Source organism: Oryza brachyantha, chromosome 5 (assembly GCF_000231095.2).
Source record: "Oryza brachyantha chromosome 5, ObraRS2, whole genome shotgun sequence".
NCBI lineage: Eukaryota > Viridiplantae > Streptophyta > Magnoliopsida > Poales > Poaceae > Oryza > Oryza brachyantha.
The window spans coordinates 13,793,606-13,818,834 of NC_023167.2; the positions used below are offsets into that span (position 1 = coordinate 13,793,606).

The window sequence follows — 25,229 nt, forward strand, 5'->3', positions numbered from 1 at the left end:
TCCAGCGACAAGCCCATGCTTCCGGGCGAGAAAAAAGAAGGCGTAGTAAAACAATCCGACGGCCCGTACTCCGTGGTCCACGATCGCGAGGGGACCCACCTGTCGCAAGCCCGTGCACCGCTGCCTCCCCCGCCCGCCCTCCTCCTCCCGCTCCCGCTTCCCGACGCAGCTCGCGAGGCGGAAGGATAACCCCAAAACCCCCTCCACCCCGCCCACTCCACCTCCAAACCCTAGATGACCCCCGCCTCCGCCGCCGCCGCCGTAGATGCACAGGCTCCCCCTCCTCCTCCTCCCGGCCACCATCATTGACGCGCCGCTGCTCCTCGTCCCCTCCTCCTCCTCCTCCATGGTCTCCATCCCGGCGCTCCGCCTCGGCTCCCCCGCGCTCCTCGCCACGCGCCGCCCGCCCCGGTGGCTCCGCTGCGGCGGGGGAGCGGCGCAGCGGGGGATGGCGTTCTCCGTGGAGGCCGCGAGGCGTAGGTTGGAGGGGGATAGCGAGGATGAGGAGGGGGAGGAGGATAAGCGGAGGGGCCGGGCGGCGGAGAGGAGGCTCAGGGCCGGCGGGAGCGCCGCCGCCGCAGCAGTGGCGGCGGTGGGGAGCGGGGAGCTGCTCTCCATTCCCGGGGTTGGGCCACGCAACCAGAGGAAGCTCGTGGACAACGGATTCGAGGGCGTCGCGCAGCTTAAGCAGCTCTATCGGGATAAGGTGCGTGCTTTGCGGGCAGTATGTACAGCATTGGTCTGTTCTATCCAACAGGTTTCAAATTTGGCGCCTTGAATGTGAGTGCTATGATTTGTTGCTGTTGTTTGGTTATTCTGCATAAACGTCACTCGGCTGTAATGCACCAGGTCTAGCATTTGAGTTTGTGTATGCAAACGCGGAACTCAATAAACTTGCGCAGCTGTATGCACTCCTAAAAGGGGTACATTTGTGTTGATAGCTCCCGTAAAATGCTTGCGCTGTGAACAATAAGTTCGTTTAGCCTTTTGTCTTACCTTTTCCCGTATAACGTGAAAAAAAAAGAATCTTACTATATTCCTGTTTATTCTGCCATAGCATCACTAGTATTTTCAGTGAGAGTTAAAATTGTTATTGTTTCCTATATACCGTTCTTGAATTTCCTATGCATGCTGCTCATTTGGTCTGACCGTGTCCTCCAGTTATGCTCTAGTTGATCTACATCTATATGGTATTAAATTTGCGATAGATGCAGTAACCCCGGAGATTTATTTTCTGGGCTTATTTGCAGAAAATCGTAACTATGGATTGACGATACAAATATCCCAAATTAACTTTATACTCCCTGCAAAAAGAAAAAAAACTCCATAGTATCTTTCCTGACCCATTTTTCCCTTGTGCATGCAGTTCTTTGGCAAGTATAGCGAGAAGATGGTTGAGTTTTTACAGAGCTCGGTTGGCATCATTCATAAGAACCATGCTGAAAGTATAACTTCTTTTATTAAAGAAAGCGTTGACGAGGAGCTGAAGGATTCAGACTCATCTAAGCAGAAAAAGAGGCTCACCTTTTGCGTGGAAGGGAATATTAGTGTTGGGAAGTCTACCTTTCTCCAAAGAATAGCTAATGAGACCATTGAACTGCGTGATCTTGTAGAAATAGTGCCTGAACCTGTTGCTAAGTGGCAGGATGTTGGCCCTGACCATTTCAATATATTGGATGCTTTCTATGCTGAGCCACATAGGTATGCCTATACTTTCCAAAATTATGTGTTTGTGACAAGGGTCATGCAAGAAAGGGAATCGTCAGGTGGAATCAAACCTCTCAGACTAATGGAAAGAAGTGTTTTCAGTGATAGGATGGTAAGTCTATCTTACATGCAAATGCTAGTGCAGCAACTGAACAGAACACTGCAGTTGCCTTGTGTCACAGTTATCTTTTATGTGGCTAAACTCTTATTTTGTTATTCATCAGGTATTTGTTCGTGCTGTTCATGAAGCTAACTGGATGAATGAGATGGAGATCAGCATTTATGACTCGTGGTTTGATCCTGTTGTGTCATCACTCCCAGGTCTTATCCCTGATGGATTTATCTATCTAAGAGCTAGCCCAGATACTTGCCACAAAAGAATGATGCTCCGGAAAAGAGCAGAGGAAGGTGGTGTTACTCTTGACTATTTGCAAGGTTTGCATGAGAAACATGAGAGTTGGTTGCTTCCTTCGAAAGGAGGAGGTAATGGTCTATTATCTGTCAGTCAGCTCCCTATGCATATGGAAGGTTCCTTGCCTCCAGCGATTCGGGATCGTGTCTTTTACTTGGAAGGAGATCACATGCATTCGAGCATCCAGAAGGTATATTTCCCCGACCTTAGCTTGCTTGCAAAGCTCCAATACTAAGCATAGTACTTACATAGGTGTGCCTTTTGCTATATAGGTCCCTGCTCTGGTCTTGGATTGTGAACCTGACATTGATTTCAACAAAGATATAGAAGCTAAACGGCAGTAAGTTTGCAAGTCTTCACTATCATAACTGCTGTCCATAGCATTGAATTTACTTCAAATTACTTGGTTCCGAAGGCCCTGGTGCTTGTGAATTTTTAATTTCTTTAACCTTTTAATAAATAATTTTATTACTACACCTCCTAGTTAAATATTTTCATCATCTGAACCATTTTGACTATGTCACCCCTCCTGGTGTGGCATAAAGGGCTGTCATGTCAAGCTGAATGGCGTGCCAGGGTTGCCACGCCAACAACTCAATATGGTAGCGTTGTCTTGCCACATTAGGTAGGGTGGCGTGGCCTGGCAAAAAGGTTTAGATGGTGAAAATATTTACCTTGGAGTTTTAGAAATAAAATTATTTATTAAAAATGTTTAAAAAATAAAAAAACCGTGCTTTTTTATGTTATTATAAAGCTTTGCTTTGACCCTGCTAATGCAGTTTTAGTTATCATTTGTTGGATGTCAACATCAACAGGTAGTAGTGTAAGACCTTGTATATTCGTCTGCAAATCAGCATTCTCATTGTATCTTTTTCCTACACAGATACGCTCAGCAAGTTGCAGAATTCTTTGAATTTGTGAAGAAAAAGAAGGAAGCTCCATCTGAACAAACAAGCACTGGCAAGAACCGTACTAATCCACAGATTATGCTTCCTCCCAAAGGTGGATTGTGGGTTCCTGATGGAAGAAGCCCTTTCTCAGGATCTGCTATGAATCTGGACTTCAGAAGAGCCATGTCATCCTATCTCTCAACATAGGATTTCAGCTCCAAAATGAAATTAGGATCTCACAAACGCACGCCTACTGACCTTGTAAATGCCCTATGCGTTGAGTTAAAACCTAGGTATGCTAGCCACTGATGTAAAATAGTCTCCTCCGCATCTCCATTTTGTAAATGATCGTCTTTCGGGGGTTTTCATGTTTTGTAGTAGCGTCAGCTTCCGTCTATGTGAGTTCTGGTGAGGACCAGTATTTGTATCGTTTTGTTGGTTGCTGACTAGATTCTGTTGAGATGGTCCGGAACTCTTGACATCTGAGAATATTCTCCAGTACTTGTTTTACTGCTTCATCAAGGTTGCCATGATGATCATGCGTTTTTTTTCATGCGGATCAGTGGCGTTTGTTTAACATTTGGGGAGGTGATTGTTCGGCTCTTTTATGGAAAATGCTGAACGATATATTTACAAATAAAAACTAATTTGTGAATAAATTTTCTATATATGTATTCTTATTGATCTAAAAGTTAAGACTGGAAAATAAACTTTGGTGAAAATATATTAGAATCAACCATAAAATTAAAGTTAAAAATTTAAATAATTTTGGTTAGAAGTATAATGAGAAAGCGGTGGTGTTGGAAAAAACATTGGTGGTAGGTAGAGTAAGAGTTGTTGCATGGGCTACCACCCAATTTGGGAAGGCCTCTCACCTAGAGAACATTTGGGCCATCCTAAAAGATTGCATTGACTCCCAAAGACATAATCAGCCATTTTACAGTACTTGGGTTGGAGGTTATTACAAACAAAGTTTAAGTGCCTTAAAGTTCAACTAATCCGTGTCTGAATTTTACCTTCATTTCTTATTACAAGGTGTTATGGTTATCTCTAGTTTCATATGGCATATATGAAACATAATACGTATTCATTAAAATTAATCCACTAGGTAGGTCAAATCATTTCATAATAAAAAAAATAGAGGAGCATTGACGGTTGCAAATTTGAAATAAATTAATATAATTTTTAGGGCCTATTTGGGTGGAGGAAAACATATGATTTGGATTCTAAGGATTAATTCCTATAAAACCATTTGGTTGGTAGGAATAAAATTTTTCTTTCCTACGAGTTGCAGAAAGAAATATATAAAAGTTTTTATCCGTTCAAATATCTTGAAAAAATATTATGGATCAATGTGAACTGAAATTCCTCTAAAACCAAATAATTCCTTAAAATTAATTTAGATAATTTTTTTTAAAAAACAATCATTTAGCTGTTGGAAAGCGTGCGCCGGACTTGAGAGATTTTCTCCTTCCATGCGTTGCCGAATGGAGCCCAATACCCTGTTCCACGGGGGTACTACATAGCAAAAGCTTGCACATCGTGTTAGGCAAATGTCTGTGTTACCCAGAGACATCTTTACTTTGGTTTCGGCGGCTGGTCGTACTTGCAAACGTACAGAAAATGGTGACGCCCTTCCTCCTCCTCCATGTCCGTTCAAGAGAGCCGGTAGAAGAAAAGGCAGCCGGAGAAAACTTAAACGACCGGCCAAAACCCCCAAAACACGGCAACGGCAACGGCATCGGCCAGAATTCGATGCCGTCATTCCCTTCGTCTACGCTAATCCAATTATCCCATCGTCCTGGCAAATGCAGTTTATAGCTGATTTGGACATGAACACTGGATGTCTTGGACTCGATTCATCACCTAACGAAGTGGCGGCGATTGGTGGGCTCGTTCGGTGGCAAAAGCTCCAGTTGCAATAGGAAAAAGGAGAACGAGAAAAGGAGAGAATGGCCATGTGCTTGGAACTTATTTTTCATCATTGATATTTAGATCGTTAAAAACACGTATATAAAAGTTTTATTCATCGATTATATTTTATTTGTGAATATGTCGTTTGTCAATCACTCCCTTAAACTAATTAACAATTGCGTGTTATTTATTTATACTTTAAAACTTCTCATATAAAACCCCTTAAATCCTAAGCATGAAATAAAACTCGAGACTTCTATTTCTAATACCATAATACCATATTGAAGCGTATGCGCTACCAATAAAACCTAATGAAAATACATATACTCCAATAAGAACATTGATAAGCCGGTCAACGTAAACTAGTTTTGCAACTTTTATTTTTCTCCTCGAAAGGTGAATATTCTTCCACGATGTTTACTGCTTTTCTACCTTTAGGTTGGAGGAACGCAAAAGAGGGTGACTCTGACTCTGCCTCGAGATCTCTTCTTCTGCACAATAATGTTCCTAGGTTGGTCTGCACTATGGTCTTCTCTGCATCACCATGCATCACGTTTTCGTCTCCGTGTTTTCGAGCTGATTGATTAAACGCAGTGGTACGTGCTAAGAGCAAGACTATTAATATAGCCAACAAGCTGGTTATAAGTTTTCTTAAAATCTTCTTTTAGCCCACACATATACTAGTTAGCTCTTTATTATTAATGCAGGACCCACATATCACTCTCACAGAGTTTCTTGGTTCCTGTGACCAAACTAGCTACAAGCTAACGGCCTGCTTATACTCTCTCTTAACGGCCTACTTATACTCTCTCTTATCTACTCTTTCCTCCACATAAGCATATAGTCAGTTTATAACCTGCTATTATACTTGTCTAATCATGTTTGTTTTAGGGAAGGCGGCTGTTGAGTAGGCATGTGGGTGAGTGGGTCGATCAGAACATGTCCTCTTTAATTCCCTTTTTAATGAGGTTTCCAGAGCAATACTCCATGGAATAAGTACATTCGGGATATGGCAATTTGACTCAGCGGTGGCCAATCGTTGATTGTTCTTCAGTGCCATCTCGTGCGCAGCCATGTGTCAATTAAGTCTTTCATCTTTTTACTTATATTTATAAGTCAGAGTCAAATTTTTAATATTAGATTTAGAATTAATTTTAAGATTTTTTCATCGTAGTATTTTTTAGCTATTACTTTTATATCATTAAGAACATGTATATAAAAATTTGCTTATAAATTATTTATTGTTTATAAATATATTGTTTGATTTTTTTAAAAAAACCGTTTGACCCGCATTGCCTGCTCTCATCCACGCCGGGTTCTACCCTCCAAGAGAAAGATCATTCTCCTAAACAAGGAGAGAGGCATGTGATGATATTTAGGTTTTATTTGGGAAGTTGGAGGTTTTGGAAAAGCATCTGATGAGTAGTTGGATATTTGAGAATAGAAAAGCTATCTACTAACCGCTCATGCTTAGGAGTAAAGTCCGACTCTTTCGCCTGCTTTCTATCTTATCGGCTGTAATTAGAAGTCGAATTTTAAACTTTACCTTTTGAGTTCCTGTTATTAAAGCTCAAACTACACATCCCTCCTATGTTCCTGCTGGGCACTCTCACTCTCACTCTCACGTTGCACATTTGAAAAAAAACATACGCATATCTAAACAGACCAATTTCTCATATTTATGATCGTTATGCATGAATATATCAACACGGAACAATTTATCGTAAAACCTGGTTTTCTTCATACTTATTGCAATATTTATGGCTTAGCATAACATGTACCTAAAACCTGGCCTTTTGTAAAATCTTCACGAAAAAAATATTTACTTAACTAAAACCTCATAAGCTAATTTACAAGGTAGCCTTTGTAATTTTGTCAACAACAAAATAAAAAGAAAAACCGAGCTGGCGAGCTTCAACGAGCCAAGGTCGAGCTCACCTGAAAGCTCAAGCTAGGCTCGAGTCTGTGCCGAGCCGAAGCCTTGCTCAGCTGACTCGAGCTCGGCTCGTTGACAGCTCCAGTTTGCGTGTACTTGGTGTTCGGGTGGCAGTAGCATTATACCAGCTTGACTTTGCTGCGCTCGCTGCTCCCGGTGGAGTAGACTCTGCTACTTGCTCCCTCTTCCTTCCCATTCATTCCCAAATCCACCCAAAAGGCGCAATCTTTCCTGCCTCCCGATTCGCGCAATCCCCGATCGATCTGCGCCAGGTGCGTGGCTGCTGCCTTTGCCTCTTGAATTCCAGGGAAAATTTTCATTTTTTCCTGTGTTTTTGCAGATTAGAAATTGGGTCCGACGTACTGACTTGCCCCGCCCGCGGCTCCCTTTGGCTTCTGCAGGTTGCTGGTTTCATGGATTGGAGTTGCTGGGACCTCTCTGCGTGGAAACCCTCGTGCTGACCTGATTCGGTTGGGGTGTGGTTGATTTGGGTCTTTGTTTGGAGGACTTAAAGAGTCCTTTGGGGGTGGTTCTTGCAGGTTGTGATTAGGGAATCCTGGAAGATTGTGGAATGGGATTATATAGTTTTCTGTAAATAGGGCGTGAAGACAGTTCTTTTGTATACTTTGGTGCACAGAAGGTGAAAATTTTGGTTAGAACAAGGTGGGGATCAGGATTATTGTGAAGGGAGGGGATGGGAGGCCTCTGCTCAAGGGTTTCAGCGGTAGACAAGTCTCCGAGTGACACCACGCTTGTTCGGGACCAGATAGTTGATCCTGAGCCTGCTGTGATAAAGGGTGCTAAGCTGCCCGTGTCCGAAGAGGCCACGGTGAAGCGGCTGGAAGATCAGCAGCAGTCTTTTGCTTTCTTTGAGAGCGTTGTTCCTGGGCTTGCTTACAATGGTGCAGATGCTGGTCAGGCAGGATCTAGGACACCACAACTGGCCCGGACTCTGTCGCAGAAGGTTGGTTTGGGCAAGAATAAGGCCAGTGCTGCAAAGGTTGGATGATTCTCATGCCCACCGATTTAACTTATGATGAATTAGTCGACAATGTAGCACATTTCGTTAACTGCCAGTTGTTCAAGTGATTCTACAGCCCTTAGTTTGTTAGGTTGCAGTCATATTTGCTGTTCCTGTGCTGTTATAGAGAGATCCACATGATTATTATCATTCAGTTGGTATATAACTATGCTTTGACTATTTTTTTATCCCCTTACACCTCCTTTTGAAGTTGGAATACCTGTTCAGGAAAAATTGGTTGGCTGAATGTTTCTTGGAAACTAATTGTAGATATACTACTAGTTAGCACCTCACAAAAAAACTGGGGGCATCCATGTGTTTCTGAACCCTATTCCTTAATACTAGTTTGTGTACTCAGTTGCTTCTACTCCATTAGCATGGATATAAGTATATTGTAGTGATTATTGCTGGCGCGCTCACTTTACTTTGATTAAAGATATATACCTATAACTCTATGGTATGGGTTGTGCAACCTAGGATACCATTTAACTTCCTCCTGTTGAGTGTTATGATAACAAATTACACAGTAAGTCTAAGTTTGAAACAACCACTTAATGGGCAAAGAAAACTTTGGTAACTTGGACACTTGGTGTTTCAGTATTTGTCTGTGGTAATTGAATTAAGTGTTGTTGATGATAGTTTCCAGTTACTAGAAATAATTACTTTGGTTGTGAATTGTGACTAGTGGTAATTACTGGCAATTAGTTGCAATTTTCATTAGAACCATCGAAAGATCTCAATAAGCTAAACACCATCTCAGTATATACCCAAAACAATCTCATGCCATCTCATACAGTAAACCCAATAACTACATAAATCACTTCATGAGAATCTGCTCATCCTTCCAACACTGTCCGGTTCAGAATTGATTTGTATGGGCAATCCAAAACTGTTTTACTTTTTGACCATATTTGATATTGGGATTCACTTTTCTAGTGTACATCAGTACATATGTTTCAATGAAAACAATCCAGTTTTCACAATATTCTTGTATGATATCCAGAAAGGATGTAGTTTTAATGATCCCATTCTTTCTACAAAGGTCTCTATGTTTTCCTTTATGTAATTTGACAAACTATTCCTTATCTATTATTCTTAACGGTAACTTGGCAATTGAAACAGGTTTCAGAAGTGAGCTCACTTTTAGGAAGGGCTGGTACTGTTGGGTTTGAGAAAGCAGTGGAGGTTCTAGATACACTTGGTAGTAGCATGACAAATTTAAATACTAGTAGTAGTTTTATATCAGGCTCTGCAGCAAAAGGAAACAAAATATCTATTTTGGCTTTCGAGGTGGCAAATACTATCGTTAAAGGTTCCAATCTTATGCGAGCGCTCTCCAAGGCCAACATAAAGCACCTCAAAGAGGTGGTGCTTCATTCAGAAAGCGTTCAACACCTTATATCCAAAGATATGGATGAATTACTCAAGATTGCAGCAGCCGACAAAAGGTTAAATATTTCCTAATAGATATGTGTTCAGGTTACTGTACCACAACCTTTTGTTAAAAAAATCTTGTATCTTAATTGTTTGGTTCTAACAGGGAGGAGTTAGAAATCTTCTCAAAAGAAGTTATTCGATTTGGAAATCGTTGCAAGAATCCTCAATGGCACAGCTTGGATCGTTACTTTGAAAAGTGCAGTTTGATCTCTGCTCTTGTATTTAATGAAGGGTCATGCCAGGGCACTAATCTATATTTTGTATTGATTATTTTAGATTGTCATCGGAACGAATTCCTCAGCATCGCTTGAAAGAAGATGCAGAGTCAGTGATGCAGCAATTGATTGTTTGCGTGCAATATACAGCTGTAAGAATTGACAAAACTATTTGCAAGATTATAAATGTTTACATGTGGCTTCCTTAATTTAATTTTGCAACTCTGAAGTTTAAAAAACTCTGCACCTCTAGAGTTAAAAAAACAATTTTATAGCATTCTCTGCCAACTTTCTTTTTTTCAACCAAGACTCTGTGGGTATTTCCAGTGTTAACACTTTATTTTTTTCCCATAAGAGTTTTGTAACAAGTTTTGGTATTCTACTGTTAGTGCCAGTACGCCAGTAACTATGCAATATACTACCTCTGATAATATGTGCCATTCATCTTGGAATGCATGAAGAAACTATTTTGGTTTTGCCATCAACTCAGTACAGCTATATCCATCATGAAAAATACATGCCATATTGAATAATTTCTGACTTATGCAACAGCACATTATGGTGGAAATTAGCGCCCAATTGTAGTATCTATATTTTTTTTCTTATTTGACATCCTAGAATGTGCGCAGTCAGTGTTTTTTAAACTTTAACCAATGATATACATAAATCCATTTAGTCATATCATGTGAAAATTGATACTGATTGATTTGTCATCATATTATTTCAATAGCATCATATCCTTAATATGGCATATTAACATATAATTAGCAAAGGTAACAAACATGGTTATTTTGAACTGTTGATGTTGGAAACACCGAAGCAGAGGCAGTAGTATAATTTTATTTGGATCCTAACATCCTTGATAAGATTGAACTGATTCATGTTATTTCAGGCTTCTGTTTATAGATTCACATATTGACTTTAATTCTCTTTCCTTCTTTCCCCCCTTAGGAATTATATCATGAATTGCATACTTTGGATAGATTTGAACAAGATTGTCGTCGTAGACAGCAAGAACTGGATGGTTTGAGTTCAAGAGGTCAGTTTGTTTGTGTTTTTATGAAACTGTATTTAACCCATCTGGCCTGATTGTACTGTAAACAACTTTGTGTCATATGAAGTACTCAGCTCTGTATTTATGCTTTACTTCAACAGTTCTGATTAGTGAATAGGCAGTTGCCATTTTCTAGTTCAGTAGTTTTTATGTTATACATTGAACTATCACTATTCCCTTCCTTGAAATATTATTCCCATGGTTGTCCTTTTCTCGTTCTTTTTGATGAATAAGAGTTAATAATATAACTTATGATGCATGTCAAGGATTTGTAAGTATTGTAGAAATTAATTAATTTATTTCTTAATCAATATGTACAGATGGCTGATGATATTTTGACTTTTGTTTCTAATGTACTAAGAAATTTCCTTTCATTTTCAGGTGATAGTCTGCATATGCTAAAGCAGGATGTCAAGAGTCAAACTAAGCATGTCAAAGGTCTGAAAAAGAGATCACTTTGGTCCAAGAATTTGGAAGAGGTTTGTAGCAGTTGCTTTGTGTGTGTGTATAATATTTTATTATATTACCAATGCTGGTTCAAGGAAGGCATAGGTTTTGAATCACCACTAAATGGTTCAACACAATAACCACACTATGCACATGACCTTCTATCATAGCATTCTTCAAGCTCTGAAAAATATTATGCTTTTTCCCCAGGTGATGGAAAAACTTGTCGACATTGTTCACTTCTTACATTTGGAGATTAATAATGCCTTTGGCCTTGCTGGTATAATCTTTATGGTGGCTTTCTTGCATGGAAATATGTTGCTGTTAGCTCATTTTTAACTGTTGTTGACTAATAGTGTTTACGGATTTGATGCTTTTAAGAATAATACATTTGAATTGTCATAATAGACATACCCCATCTATGCTACAAGAATGTATTTTATGTACTTTTTTTTAGCTCTATCATTCCTGTAAGTTTTCCGCTTGATCCACCAAAAAACTGTAGAAGGTGAAACTAAAACCTTAATTTGATTGTGTTTATTATGGCAATTGAAGATTGAATAATCATTTTATGGACATCATTATCAGTCACCAGTACTGTCTGGAACACAAAATTCATGCCACGAAAGTTTTATAGAGCTAGCTACTTTTGAACCCCTAACCTAGGAAACTTATGATTATCTTGTTCTTTCATCCTGTTAGTGAAGTCATACCATACTCTAAACTTGTTTAAGCTAAATGCACAACAGCAATGAACATAAAATGCCATTCATACGATCTCCACTTCTCTAGAACTGAAACTGTGACATTCAGCATGATAGACCATGAGATGATCCGCTAAAACTGTAGTAGTACTCAACAATATGTTATCCAGAACTTTTTTCATATATACCTTCATTGCCAGCAAGGCAATCATTCCCATGAACTCCACAGGAACTTGGGTGAAAAAATGCCTTTGTAACATGCATGCACAAACAGCAGTCCTTTCTCTTCCTGCTAGTCTAAATTCTGCACCTTGGTGTGTAACTGAAGAGACTACTTGTTATTCTCAATAGGCTTTATAATTTTAATAATAATTTATTACATACTGCCATTTTTTTTTTTGTGAAAATGATCTAGAGGCTCATGCTACCATATCTGACTGCAGACAGTGAAGAGCCACAAGAACCAGGTGGTAAACAACACAATAGATTGGGACCTGCAGGCCTTGCATTGCATTATGCAAATATCATCAATCAGATTGATACTCTTGTAAGTACACAAAAATCTACTGATCATCTTAATTACCACCTTTTCATCTAGAAGATAAATTGCATTAACCATGTCATGACTTACCGATGCAAATATACATGTTGTCTCTTGAATGGTTGACTATTCTGTTAGCGAAATTGAGCATTACTTTTATGATGATCATAATCAGTTGTAGTTTCCTTAAGAAAGAAATCAGTGGCAATTTTAATTATCAAATTCTCAACCATTTATGTGAGCTCATCTATGGTTATTGCCTGGACTTTTGTCGGCAACATTATCCTAACAATCAACTTGCAGGTTTCTCGATCAAGTTCAATACCTCCCACTACAAGGGATACATTATACCAAGGTTTGCCGCAGACTATCAAATCTGCCCTCCGTTCAAAGTTACAATCCTTTGAAGTCAAAGAAGAGGTATGCTAGGCTGGAGGTTAATACTTGCAAATTGCTATTATTATGAGTGTACATATGTGAATTACAGTCCCATCTGTTTGTTATATATGTCTAACACAAGCACATGGTGGTGCTAAATGGTTGCAGCTGACAGTTTCTCAGATCAAAGCTGAAATGGAGAAAACTTTGCGATGGCTTGTTCCTATCGCAAATAACACGACAAAGTAATCTATTCTATCCTTGCACCCCTATGACTTGATTACTAAAATCTGCCAAAAAATTCCATTTCTTACTGAGAGTATGATTGTCTGTTCACATCAGGGCTCACCATGGCTTCGGTTGGGTTGGAGAGTGGGCAAATACAGGGTTTGTGTCTGACTACAAACGTTTTTAATAAAAATGAAGAAACTACTATTTCTCAGTGACAATCTGATTGTTTTATGCAGATCTGAGATGAACTACAAGTCATCAGGGCAGATGGACTTAACCCGAATTGAAACACTATATCATGCTGAGAAGGAAAAGGTTGATGGACATATACTTGAGCTTGTTGTATGGCTTCATCATCTCATCAGTAAATCCAAAACTGCCAATGGAGGTATAAGGTCTCCCATCAAGTCTCCTGTCCGTTCACCTACACAAAAGGGTATCACCTTGACGCTAGACAAATCAAACAATTCATCGCCAATACTCACACAAGAGGATAAGGATATGCTAAGGAATGTTAAGTTCAGGAAGTTCGTCCCTGGAATAAGTAAAAGTCAAGAGTTTGACACAAAGTCAAGACATAGCAAACAGATCAGACTGATAAAGAGCAACAGCCATTCTCCAACCAGTGGCAGTAGGAAAGACTTGCTTTTAGTTCGGAGATCATCCATGCTTCCTGTCATCGACTTCCAGATTGATAGGACCAAAGCTTTGGACTTAATCGACCGACTTGATGATCTGAAAAAACAGTGACGAATCATACCTGAAAATGGGCAGTCATCTGTCATCCTGAAAACCATAGCCCCAGCAAGGACGTCAAAAATTGGCGTTAAACTGCAGCAATGCCGCCCGTCTGAGGTGAAGAACTAGCAGTATGCTAATTTATTGGCGCTTCGAGTAACCAGTGGTAGCTCAAATTGTATCATATACCTTGTACTGAAGAAAAGGAGGAACTGGTGTACAGAATATTTGTTTAGTTGATTCTGCCTGTACAAGAAATGCAAGTCTGTTCTTTTTTAACAAGAGAGGATTGTACGCGTTCTGGAAATTCATGACTGATCAATTCTGGTGTAAACCTGTCTAGTAAACTGCACATCACTGAACAAATTTCACACTGCACTAGTCTACTAAGTCACGCGTTCAAGACTATAACCTCTCTATATTAAATGTTTTTACTCTGTCCGGTTAAAAATATTTTATATTGGAAGTATTAATAAATGTTTTAACACCATCAAGTTAAAAATATCTGACATCGGAATATTAGGATTAGTTCTTCCAACTCAAAATATTATTGACACGAGGGAGTACATATTGCTTAGAGTAATTAGCTTAGATTTCTAATAGTTTGTGTTGATTTGTAATTAAGAATGTTATCATGACAACATATAATTTATACATTAGTTGGACTCATAGATTCCATCCGTGATTAATTTCTAAATGTGTCTGTTGTAGCATATGGTAAAGAGGATTGACATCTGAAATGTCTAGCCATCTTTTGGTAAAGAGACAGCTGTAAATTTGCCACTTATTGTAAAATTTAAAATTATAAAAATATCATTATTAGAACTATTATTCGAGTGACATCCGAGGGTAGTCTGGAGTTTCTATTCGTGTATTCCCTACTGCTGTTTCGGCTCCTTGTTTATGCAACCGTGACTGTATTGCTTCAGCTGTTGGCCAGTTTCCTTGACCATGAACTCCTTGTGGTTTTCTCTTACTCCGTTTTTACCAAATTTAGTTTTGTTTGCATATTCAAATATGTGTTAAAAATATATTAACAGGAAGTATAGGTACAACATAAACACAACTAGTTTGGTATATAATAAATAAATATTACCATGGAAATAAAAAATATTATAATTACGCTAGACATTTGAAATTTATCGCCAAAACAAAAAGTACATAATTTTACTATATACATGTGTGGTTAGCTTTTCACTTAGAAAGATAGCTACCAATTTGGAAGGGTTCATGCAAGAGCTCTCAGGGTCCATAGGGAAGCTCTAAATTAGGCAAAGCTGAAATAATGTTCAACAAAGATATGTAGTTATCTTATCTCAGCCTGCCTTGTTCTCTTACAAATTAACTCTAGTCGTTTACATCCAAGTAACTACGTTTCCTCTACACAAAGGCGCAATCAATTCCATTCTTCATCTTCGTTCAACAGAACGTTTACGCTATGATGGTTGCCACAAAGGGCACTGTAATTCATGTGTGCTGAACTATGAACAAAGCACTAAAGCAGCTATAACATCTAAAGAATGTGTGACATCTCCATTGGTCATGTTGGGGGTCTCTCCAGGGCAACCCAGCCAAATTTGCCTTTTCGGTAGTCAGATAAGATGCGGAAGGCTGCTTGGCTGGCATCTCCATTGAACAAGTGAACAGAGAGCTTTGTCACAAACCTGCAACTCGTTAAGTATGCCGTTCAGAATATTGTCCAAACTTCTAATATCATCGAGGAAAAAAAATGTAGAGAAGATTGAACTGTACATTTTCCCACAATCGCTATCCATCTCAAGCCTATACCGTCTTCGAAACGCTTCAGGACCTGTGTCACATTAAACCATCAGCAACAGTGGGAGCCATTCAAAGAAAATTTGTGTCTTTCAATGCATTATGATCCAAACATAATATACCAATCATTAGCTTGTCAGAGCACTAACCTACAGCTGGATGTCTTACTAATAACTGCACGAGAATCGCTGCCACATCTGCAAAGTCATATGACCTTTCTCCAATATCATCACATATAGCAAGTTTAATTGCAGCTGTCTGGTCACTAATTCGCATAGGCAAAATGCCAGGTGAATCTAATAGCTCTAAATCATTCCCAAAACGAACCCACCTGTTCAGTGTATTGAAATGTTAGAAATGAAAAACCGGAAACTTCATGTTAAATTTCTGCAAAGAGAAACTAAGAGTTATATAAATCCATGCAATCAAGTAGCTTACTTCAACTCTCTTGTAACACCTGGTCTAGGTGCTGCTGGACACATTCTTCGTTTTAGCAAGCGATTAATTAAGGAAGATTTGCCAACATTTGGGTATCCAACTATTCCAGCTCGAACCTTCATAGAAGGAACATATAATCAACAAAAGAATAAACAGGTTGTAGGTGTTCACTTAGCAGAAGAACCAGTAAAATTTTGAATTCTCTGCAAGTGAGGAAAAAAGACCTCTATTATAGCAGAGAGCACCAAAAAACTGCTACGGCATCATTCATTTCAGGAAGCAAATGCACTACCAACTTCCTAATTCAATTCAAACCTACCAGAAATTCAGAATTTATATCATAACATTCAGAAAGAAAACATGCAAACATTGTGTCTTATGGCATCACAAGCAAGTTGAAGAATGCATTGGTTTTTGAAATATTTGCAGAACATGATAATTTGCAAATACAAAAACAACAAAAATAAAACGAAGCAATCCAAGACATGGCAAGGAGTCAAATAGATTACCGCACGGGGAAGTAACCCCTTTTCTCTTCGCTTTGTGTTCACAGTAGATGCTAGTGATTTTGCCATTCTTCCTAATTTCATTGTACCCTGACCAAGAAAGAAATTGGAGACGGCGGTACATATAATAGCATAATCCAGAATGGATCATGCCTACCAAAGCTACATATAAGGGGGTTATCTTACCATACCCAGTTGCCCATTTGAGTAAACAACTTTGGTACCCTGATTAGCAAAGTAAGAGGCCCATGCATTTCTGTCCTCAGTAGACACCATGTCTTCACGGTTCATGACTATGATCCTTTTCCGATTGCCTAGCCAGGAATCCATCTGATCATACAAAACAATACTCATCAGTACTATCCCATGTCACCTGTTCCACAGACATGAACAACAGGAAAACCGTCACCTTAGGATGGCTTGTTGCCAAGGGAATCCTAGCGTCGCGAACCTCTATGACAACATCCATAAGCTTTAGCTGTTCTTTCAGTTCCTTCTCGGTTTTTGCAATATGACCAGGATACCACTGAAAGGTGGGCAAAGAAATGGGAAAAAAGTGAGCTATATCAAACATCAGAGCTAGTACGGCATTGCATTGCATTGCACACATCCGCCTGTTGATTCCACCAAAGCACACCTGACATATACCTGCACCGGGCGCAGGGATCTGGTCCAGTATCGCAAATCCGCATCCAAATTCTCCCAGTACATCTCTTTGTTTGAACCCTCGTTATCATATAGCGAGCGGCCTAACCTCTCTTGCTCATACAAACCCAGCAGCGTGTCACCGGCAATCTAATGATACACCATAATACGATCAAAGCAAAGATTCATCAGAGCTACTGCTACGAAGAAATGAGCTTGTTCCAACCAGCAGCTGGCCATGAACAGGTGCAAATTAGCACAAGAAAGGGAAAAACGGAGGCCTGATTTAGGAATTCCCCCCATAAAACAGGGATCAAGAAAACCCTAAGTCCAGCACGGGAACCAAGTCCACGCAGCACAAGTGAAACGAGAACAAAAACAAGAACCACTCGTCATGGATAAGTAGCCGAACTGGGAGCTTGTTGGAGCGGTCTACGAAGTACGAACCGAGGAGGATTCGCTGGCCACCCTGAGAAGGACGCGCCCGGGAGGCCTCCTGAGGAGTGCAAGCGCCGTGGCGGGATTTACCCTCCCCGGCGCCGGCGCGAAGGAGGCGGTGGACGGAGCCAAGGAAGCGGCAGCCATGGCGAGTGGAGAGCTGGGGATTAGCCCAAACAGTGCAGTGGATATTACTCCCATCCTGGCCGTTGGATCACCCGCCGAGGCGCCGAGATGCGGATTCCCTCCTTGACCTAGATGGGCCGGGCCATACCGGGCCGGGCCGTACTGGTTCGGAAATGAGCGAGCAGGCCGGAATCCGAATCGGACTTCCGAGCTTTGGTGGCTATAAATTGCGTGACGCGCGCAGTTCATCCTCAGTTCGTCGATCGTTCACCGCTCTCGCGCGCTCTCTGCGGCGCCAGCCTCTTCTTCTCCGCTCTCCGTCCGTGTGTCCCCGGAAGGAAGCGAAGCCAAGTTCTTGGTGTTCTCCCGATCGTCGCCGTCGTCGACGACACGCGAGATGGCGCGCTCTGAGCAGTCGGCCGCCGCCGCTCCTCCGGCGCTGCTCCCGACGCCGCCGAGGAGCAAGATGATGCCTCTGCTCCCGACGCCGTGCCTCGTCATCCTGCCGGCCTCCTTCGCGTCGCCGTCCCAGCTGGCGCCCAAGCCCGGCCGAGCCGACTCCGTCGCGAGGTGGGACGCGCACAAGGCGGGCAGCGTCGGCGCGACGGCGTCGCCGCCGACCGAGCGACGTGCTGCCAACAAAGGCAGGAGCAACTGCCGCGCCGACGCGTGCGATCGCTGGGACAGCAACAAGACGGCGAGCCCGAGCAGGAGCAGCACGTCGACGTCGTCGTCATCGAGCCGCGCGTCCTCCGCCGAGCGCTGGGACGCCCACAAGAAGGCGCAGCTGCAGGCTGGCGCGGTCGACGGCGAGAAGGGCAGCGATGCCGCCAACACCACGAGCCCCTCGGGAAACAGCAAGCAGCAGTACAACGAGAGGAGAGAAATGTTCGCCGGCCCGTCCTTTGCCTCGCTCTCGCCGGAGCCGTTCATGCTTCCTCTCCCCAATTTCTTGATGGCTCACTAGCAGCAACTGCGATGTAAGCAATCAAGCAATGACGGAAGCTCTCGAGCAGGGTGATGTCACATTTTTTAAATTTGTCCATGTTCAGAAAAAGATCCTCAGTATGTACAATGTAGTTTTGATATGGCCTAGGGTATATTTTTGTACAAGATTGTTTATCTCTGTAACTGAGATTAGTTTGTTCCTACATTTAAAAGAAATTTTTTTGTTGTTACGTCGAATGTTCGATCAGATGTCAGAAGGGGTTTTCGTACGTAAAAAAAACGAATTTCATAGTTTACATGGAAACGCGAGTTGAATCTTTTGAGCATAATTAATCCGTCATTAGCACATGCAGGATTGTGTAGCACTTATGCCTAATCGTAAACTAATTAGGCTCAAAAGATTCATCTCACGATTTTTCCCTAACAATGCTATTAGTTTTTTCATCTATGTTTAATGTTTTATTTATGTATCCAAAGATTCAATGTGATGTTTTCCAGAAAAAAATTTGGGAGCTAAACGACCCTTAGTATCACCTCTGTCCCACTCTATTTTTAGGGCCGGTTTAGATCTATTTGGAATAACAAACGACAAATGATAAAAGTTTTGGTGACAAAAGTTTTGTCATTGTATTTTTGCAACTTGGTGCTTAGAGGCATGCAAAAGTTGCTATTTTTTGAGTAAAAGTAAGAGGTGGTCCGCATCGCTATGCGCTTTTTGACGAAATTTGCTACTCTAGACTGCCAAATGCCAAATACAAAGTTGTCATTTTCTTATCCTAGTGTTTAGATCCATTTTGCCAAAAAGTACTCCAAAATGGCAAAACTTTTGTCATTTTGAAGGATATAAACAGGGCGTTAGTTTTTTCTTGTTTGCCCACAATGACTTTTTAAATAAATTATTATATTGGAGTTTATTAAAGTAGAAGATAAATGTATCGAGATTTTTAAAAATACCGGACAGATACATTGGGATTTTAAAAAAATAAGAACATTCTAGTCTTTAGCTCCGTTTAAGTATACGTGAGGTAGTGTAAAAATGAAGTTTTTTTACGGCAGGAGTAATAGAAAAATAAAGCAAGCTTGAGTTTGCACTAGCTTCTGAAAATAAGAAATGGTTGTATTGACGGGTTCTTAGCACACACAAATTCATGTTTTCTGTTGACCACTTTTACTGTAGCACCGCGTGGGACCTCTTGAATTACACTAAAATACCTCTATTTGCACACAACTACATTAATTAAGCAAACATTTCCATTGCATTGTGTATCTACTGTCAGTCCGTCACTGTTTATATAATAATATGTTTGCTTTATTGCTTGGTGTGCACCTTCATGCTGTCATGCAAATCTAAAAACAAAAAACTTCAGAATTTCAGTAATATCGAACTTGTAGTTTCATACGAGAGGTGGGATATAGCTGCAACTTTTTACAATCATATTAGACTGTACAATCTGCACGAATAAACTCAAAAACGGTTTTTAGTTACACGAAAGACACATACAACACATGCATATCGCACATACTCGCAAGTATGCCACCTTATAACACATTCAAAAATAAAGGCACAAACCGATAAACTGAAACATCAAAAATATTGGACTCAAAACTATTGAACTTGTAAACCTAGGATGTCATCGTTTGGACAGTTGGACTTTTGTCAAAAAAAAGCAAAATGACATATTACTAAGTATGTTTTTTTAAAAAAATTCTATAGGAAAGTTGCCTGGAAAAACAGTGCAGTGGATATTACTCCCATCCTGGCCGTTGGATCTCCGCCGAGATGCGGATTCCCTCCTTGACCTAGATGGGCCGGGCCATACCGGGCCGGACCCGTACTGGTTCGGAAATGGGCGAGCAGGCCGGAATCCGAATCGGACTTCCGAGTTCCGAGCTTTGGTGGCTATAAAATCGCGTGACGCGCGCAGTTCATCCTCAGTTCGTCGATCGTTCACCGCGCTCGCTCTCTGCGACGCCAGCCTCTTCTTCTCCGCTCTCCGTGTGTCGCCGGAAGGAAGCGAAGCCAAGTTCTTGGTGTTCTCCCGATCGTCGCCGTCGTCGACGACACGCGAGATGGCGCGCTCTGAGCAGTCGGCCGCCGCCGCTCCTCCGGCGCTGCTCCCGACGCCGCCGAGGAGCAAGATGATGCCTCTGCTCCCGACGCCGTGCCTCGTCATCCTGCCGGCCTCCTTCGCGTCGCCGTCCCAGCTGGCGCCCAAGCCCGGCCGCGCCGACTCCGTCGCGAGGTGGGACGCGCACAAGGCGGGCTGCGTCGGGGCGGCGTCGCCGCCGACCGAGCGACGTGCTGCCAACAGAGGCAGGAGCAACTGCCGCGCGGACGCGTGCGATCGCTGGGACAGCAAAAAGGCGGCGAGCCCGAGCAGGAGCAGCACGTCGTCGTCGTCGTCATCGAGCCGCGCGTCCTCCGCCGAGCGCTGGGACGCCCACAAGAAGGCGCGGCTGCAGGCTGGCGCGGTCGACTGCGAGAAGGGCAGAGATGCCGCCAACACCACGAGCCCCTCGGGAAACAGCAAGCAGCAGTACAACGAGAGGAGAGAAAATCCCATGGTGTTCGCCGGCCCGTCCTTTGCCTCGCGGCCCTCGCCGGAGCCGTGCATGTTTCCTCTCCCCAATTTCTTGACGGCTCACTAGCAGCAGCAACTGGGATGTAAGCAATCCAGCAACGACGGAAGCTCTCGACCAGGGTGTTGTCACATTTTTTTTAATTTGTTCATGGTCAGAAAAAGATCCTTAGTTCAGAAAAAGATCGTATATCATCTGATTTGATACTCCCTCCTAATTTTTTTAAAACGTTAAACTAGCCAATATCTTATATTTGTGTACGAAGGAAGTATGTTCTAGGATAGGCTATATCGTTGTACAAGATTGTTTCACTATCTTTATAAATTGGTTTGTTCCTACATTAGTACTACCTCTGTCCCACTCAATTTTTAGTTTTTCTTGTTTGTCCCATAATTATTTTTTAAAAAAATATTGGATTGAAGATTGTTAAAGTAGTGGATAAATGAATCGAGATTTAAAAAAGTATCGGACAAATCCATTAGGATTTTAAAAATAACGAGCCTTTTAGTCTTTAGCTCTGTACAAGTATACGTGAGGTAGTGTAAAAATGAAGTTTTTTTTTACGGCAGGAGTAATAAAAAATAAAGCAAGCTTGAGTTTGCACTAGCTTCTGAAAATAGGAAATGGTTGTATTGACGGGCTTTTAGCATGCACAAATTCATGTTTTCTGCTGTCCATTTTTTACTGTAGCACCACGTGGGACCTCTTAAATTACCCTAAAATACCTCTATTTGCACACAACTACACTAATTAAGCAAACATTTCCATTGCATTAATTGTGTATCACTGTCAGTTTGTCACTGTTTACATAATAATATGTTTCAGTAATATCGAACTTCTTATTTCATACGAGAGGTGGGATATAGCTGCAACTTTTTATGATCAAACTACCCCGTTTCATAATATAAGATGTTTGACTTTTCTGATTACAACGTTTGACCATTTGTCTTATTTAAAAATTTAGTATAAATATAAAAAATGACAAGTCGTGCTTAAAATTCTTTTGATAATAAAATAAGTCACAACCAAAATAAATGATATTTTTATAATTTTCTAAATAAGATAAATAGTCAAATATTACAATAAAAAAGTCAAACATCTTTGAATTACGAAACCGAGGGAGTATTAGACTATACAATCTGCACGAATGAACTCTTTTTCCCCCGCAACAACTTCAATTTTCATTTGAGAATTTCCCTCGGCTTAATCCGATTCCGAGTCGGAGGCCGCCGCTCCCCATCCATGCAACGCCCCCGATGTCGAAACGGAGTCGTCGAGTCGAGTCGAGCCGAGCCTTGGGACGATAAATATGCACGCCAACTCCACGGGGGCAGTTCATCAGTTCGTCGTTCTCTCTTCATCCACAGCTCTCCTCGCCACCAGCCTTGCTCTGCTCGTCTGCTCCGTGTGAGTGTCTGTGTGACCGTGTCCGTGGTTCTTGGCTTCTCACCCGATCGCCGTCGCCGAGTCCGGCCCACGAGATGGCGCGCTCGGAGCAGTTTGTGGCCGCCGCCGCCGCCGCCGCCGCCGCCGCTCTTCCCGCCCTGCTCCCGACTCCGCCGAGGAGCAAGATGCTGCCTCTGCTCCCGACGCCGTGTCTCGTCATCCTGCCTGCCTCCTTCGCTTCGTCGCCGTCGAAGCCCAAGCCCGGCCGTGCGGACACCGTGGAGAGGTGGGACGTGCACAAGCCGGGCGGCGGCGGCGTCTCGCCACCAACCGAGCGACGTGGTGACAGAGGCAGGGGACTCAGCCGCGCCGACGCGTGCGACCGCTGGGACAGCAACAAGACGGCGAGCCCGAGTAGGAGCAGCTCCTCCTCCTCGTCTTCATCGAGCGAACCGTTCCGGCGAGGAAGCAGCAGCAGGAGTCCCGCCCGGTCGTCGTCGAGCCGGGCATCCTCCGCCGAACGCCGGGACATCCACAATAAGCCGTGTCTGGAGACTCAGGCTGGCGTGCTCGCCAGCGAGAAGGACAGGAATGCCGCCACGACCATGAGCCCGAAGACAGAGGAGGAGATCAGGAAGCCGTGGTGGTACAACGAGTCGAAGAGGTTTGCTGCGGAGGCGCCCGCGAAGTTCGCCGGACCGTCGTTCGCCTCGCCGGAGCCGTGCATGCTTCCGTTACCTAACTTCTTGAAGGCTCACTAGCAGCCGATCGATCGGAAACGGATGCAAAAATATGAAGGAAAGCTCTCGAGCAGAGCATGGCGCATGCTTGTCTGTAGGTCGATCATTAGGGCTTGATGGGGGTTTCGTGATACATTATCAAGCTTTTTATCTTTACATATTCGAAAAAAGAGTCTTATGATTCGATGTGGCTTGGACAGCAGATTTTTGTTTATTAGTTTGCAAGTACTCCGAATGTCATTATTTGATCTGTAAGCGGTCTGATGTAAGTTCATCTATTGGTTTTGTTTCTATTTGAGTGAAAAATATATAAATAATAGTTTCTGATCAATTGGAAGGCTTTACTGGAGAAACAAAAGGTGAGACGGCTATGTTTGAGAGATTACGGCAATTGAAATAATAGCTTGATCGAGATACAAAACTTGTATTGTAAAATTTTGATATATTCAAGCACTAAAATTTAATATCTTGAGATATTTTCTTAAGAATCGTAAAATCACCCCAACTCATAGCTGTACTGTGTAAAACCATAAAATGGCTCTATTTACCCACATGGAAATAAAAGGAGAGAAAACAACCATTGCAGTTGTACTGTACGTCCCATAATAACTTTATTTTTTGATTTTTGTGTCCAACACTTTAACCATTCATCTTATTAAAAAACTTATAAAAAACTTAAAAAACTAGTCATACATGAAGTACATTCATGATTTATCATCTAGTAATAATAAAAATATTATTCACAAAAAATTTTAAATAAAACGAAGAGTCAAACATTGCATTTAAAAATTGAAAAGTAAGCTTATTTCGGGATAGAGGCAGTATGTCCCGCTGATCACCAGCAGGTTTTTTCCAGAGAGTGTACCTCGGATGCAGATCCAACACTCCAACAGCAACCTCATAATTCCACATGTTCTCAAACTGCTGACTTATATGCTAGCTGGGACCTGGGAAGAGGATAGTTTATCTCGAGACATTCAAATTGAACGGCCGGTAAGATACAAATACATGAACAAACGAAATCAGGAATTGAAACGCCAAAACTGTCAGCCGAGAGAAGTAGCAAAGCGGGACTACGAACTTGCTCCTCGAAAATTGAACATGATACAGTTCATTTTGTGGATGATATCGAACAAAAATTAACTACTGCACATGCTGAAAAAGCTTGAATATGCCTCCGGTGCAGGCAGCAATAGTACTCCATTGATCGATGGCAAAGAATTCAAGCCAAATATGAGGTTCAGAAAATATGGAAGTTCAATGCAAAGGATTATCAAACATTAAATAAAGTTGATTTTTTTAAAAAAACATTAACATGTACATATTATTAAGTGTGCTTGTAACCTAAAATTTTCATAAATGTCTAAAGGCTTTTCAAAACTTGTTCAAATGCCATACAACAAAACATTTTGTAGTTTGGGTCATTTGTGCAGATGCCGTGCAACCAAGAGTTACGCGAACTATCACAAACATTAATATGAATATTTCTATTTCAATGCTGCTATACATACGACGGAGTCACGACTCCGTTGCATGCGGACGGCACGGAGGGCAAGCGGGCGCGTGCGGCGGACGGCAGCGGCAGCGGCAGCCTGTTCCGCGCGGCGGCGACGCATACAGACGGAGTCGTACTTCCGTCGTACGTACAGCAGTTTCGTTTCAATTTTTATTATTTTACAGATTTTGTGTTTTTTACTGGGACAGTTTTACGTTACTTGAAAAGTAACCCGAGTACCAAATTTTTTTTATATAAAACTTTAGTATCTCCAGATACATAATACTAAAGATACCAAAATATTGTGGAAAAATTTACGGTATTTAAGAAAGTAATTTGATGCATCGTTTCTAGGATGTTGTTTCCTGTATACAAACCATGTTAAATTTAAAATATTTCAGAACCATAGATGACGTTATGAAGATTAATCTTTTTTATGATACACAGCATGTAGTTTAGTCTCGATATTCAAATCTTAATTGTTTTTAACCTATAAAAATTATGATTTTTTTCGAAAATTAGGAAA

At 41.6% G+C, this 25,229-nt stretch overlaps 3 protein-coding genes across 4 annotated transcripts; 2 read left to right on the forward strand and 1 right to left on the reverse strand.

Annotated features, from left to right (window-relative positions):
- The first annotated feature begins 206 nt into the window (after positions 1-206).
- On the forward strand, positions 207-3,570 carry LOC102716131. The gene is made up of 5 exons (XM_006654376.3): positions 207-706; positions 1,367-1,819; positions 1,932-2,309; positions 2,392-2,459; positions 3,003-3,570. The coding sequence occupies exons 1-5, from the start codon at positions 266-268 to the stop codon at positions 3,214-3,216; spliced, it is 1,554 nt and encodes a 517-aa protein (XP_006654439.2). The 5' UTR covers positions 207-265; the 3' UTR covers positions 3,217-3,570.
- Positions 3,571-7,025: 3,455 nt separating this feature from the next.
- On the forward strand, positions 7,026-13,932 carry LOC102716412 (protein PSK SIMULATOR 1-like). 2 transcript variants are annotated; one of them, XM_015837656.2, is made up of 13 exons: positions 7,026-7,131; positions 7,200-7,859; positions 9,003-9,328; positions 9,421-9,513; positions 9,594-9,684; positions 10,484-10,571; positions 10,968-11,065; positions 11,244-11,313; positions 12,181-12,284; positions 12,582-12,698; positions 12,825-12,901; positions 12,999-13,043; positions 13,124-13,932. In XM_015837656.2, exons 2-13 carry the CDS (start codon positions 7,554-7,556, stop codon positions 13,635-13,637), a joined length of 1,929 nt encoding a protein of 642 aa, XP_015693142.1. In that variant the 5' UTR covers positions 7,026-7,131; positions 7,200-7,553; the 3' UTR covers positions 13,638-13,932. The 2 variants fall into 2 exon arrangements, with proteins under 2 accessions (XP_015693142.1, XP_006654440.1); XM_006654377.3 differs by having other exon boundaries at positions 7,261-7,859.
- A 994-nt stretch (positions 13,933-14,926) lies between these two features.
- LOC102716689 (DAR GTPase 3, chloroplastic) lies at positions 14,927-17,587 on the reverse strand. Its single transcript, XM_006654378.3, has 9 exons — positions 17,438-17,587; positions 16,994-17,140; positions 16,755-16,871; positions 16,532-16,675; positions 16,349-16,435; positions 15,840-15,955; positions 15,551-15,732; positions 15,378-15,435; positions 14,927-15,289 (listed from the first exon to the last, which is right to left on the reverse strand). The coding sequence occupies exons 1-9, from the start codon at positions 17,573-17,575 to the stop codon at positions 15,166-15,168; spliced, it is 1,113 nt and encodes a 370-aa protein (XP_006654441.2). The 5' UTR covers positions 17,576-17,587; the 3' UTR covers positions 14,927-15,165.
- Between the last annotated feature and the right edge of the window lie 7,642 nt (positions 17,588-25,229).

Excerpts from the sequence above, each read along its gene's own strand:
- LOC102716131 (XM_006654376.3), top strand. The coding sequence starts at position 266 with ATGCACAGGCTCCCCCTCCTCCTCCTCCCGGCCACCATCATTGACGCG. Across the intron at positions 707-1,366 it reads AGCAGCTCTATCGGGATAAG|TTCTTTGGCAAGTATAGCGA; the intron begins GTGCGTGCTTTG and ends TTGTGCATGCAG. Across the intron at positions 1,820-1,931 it reads GTGTTTTCAGTGATAGGATG|GTATTTGTTCGTGCTGTTCA; the intron begins GTAAGTCTATCT and ends GTTATTCATCAG.
- LOC102716412 (XM_015837656.2), top strand. The coding sequence starts at position 7,554 with ATGGGAGGCCTCTGCTCAAGGGTTTCAGCGGTAGACAAGTCTCCGAGT. Across the intron at positions 9,514-9,593 it reads TTGGATCGTTACTTTGAAAA|ATTGTCATCGGAACGAATTC; the intron begins GTGCAGTTTGAT and ends TGATTATTTTAG. Across the intron at positions 11,314-12,180 it reads TAATGCCTTTGGCCTTGCTG|ACAGTGAAGAGCCACAAGAA; the intron begins GTATAATCTTTA and ends ATCTGACTGCAG.
- LOC102716689 (XM_006654378.3), bottom strand. The coding sequence starts at position 17,575 with ATGGCTGCCGCTTCCTTGGCTCCGTCCACCGCCTCCTTCGCGCCGGCG. Across the intron at positions 16,676-16,754 it reads TGGCAACAAGCCATCCTAAG|ATGGATTCCTGGCTAGGCAA; the intron begins GTGACGGTTTTC and ends TTGTATGATCAG. Across the intron at positions 15,290-15,377 it reads GATAGCGATTGTGGGAAAAT|GTTTGTGACAAAGCTCTCTG; the intron begins GTACAGTTCAAT and ends AACGAGTTGCAG.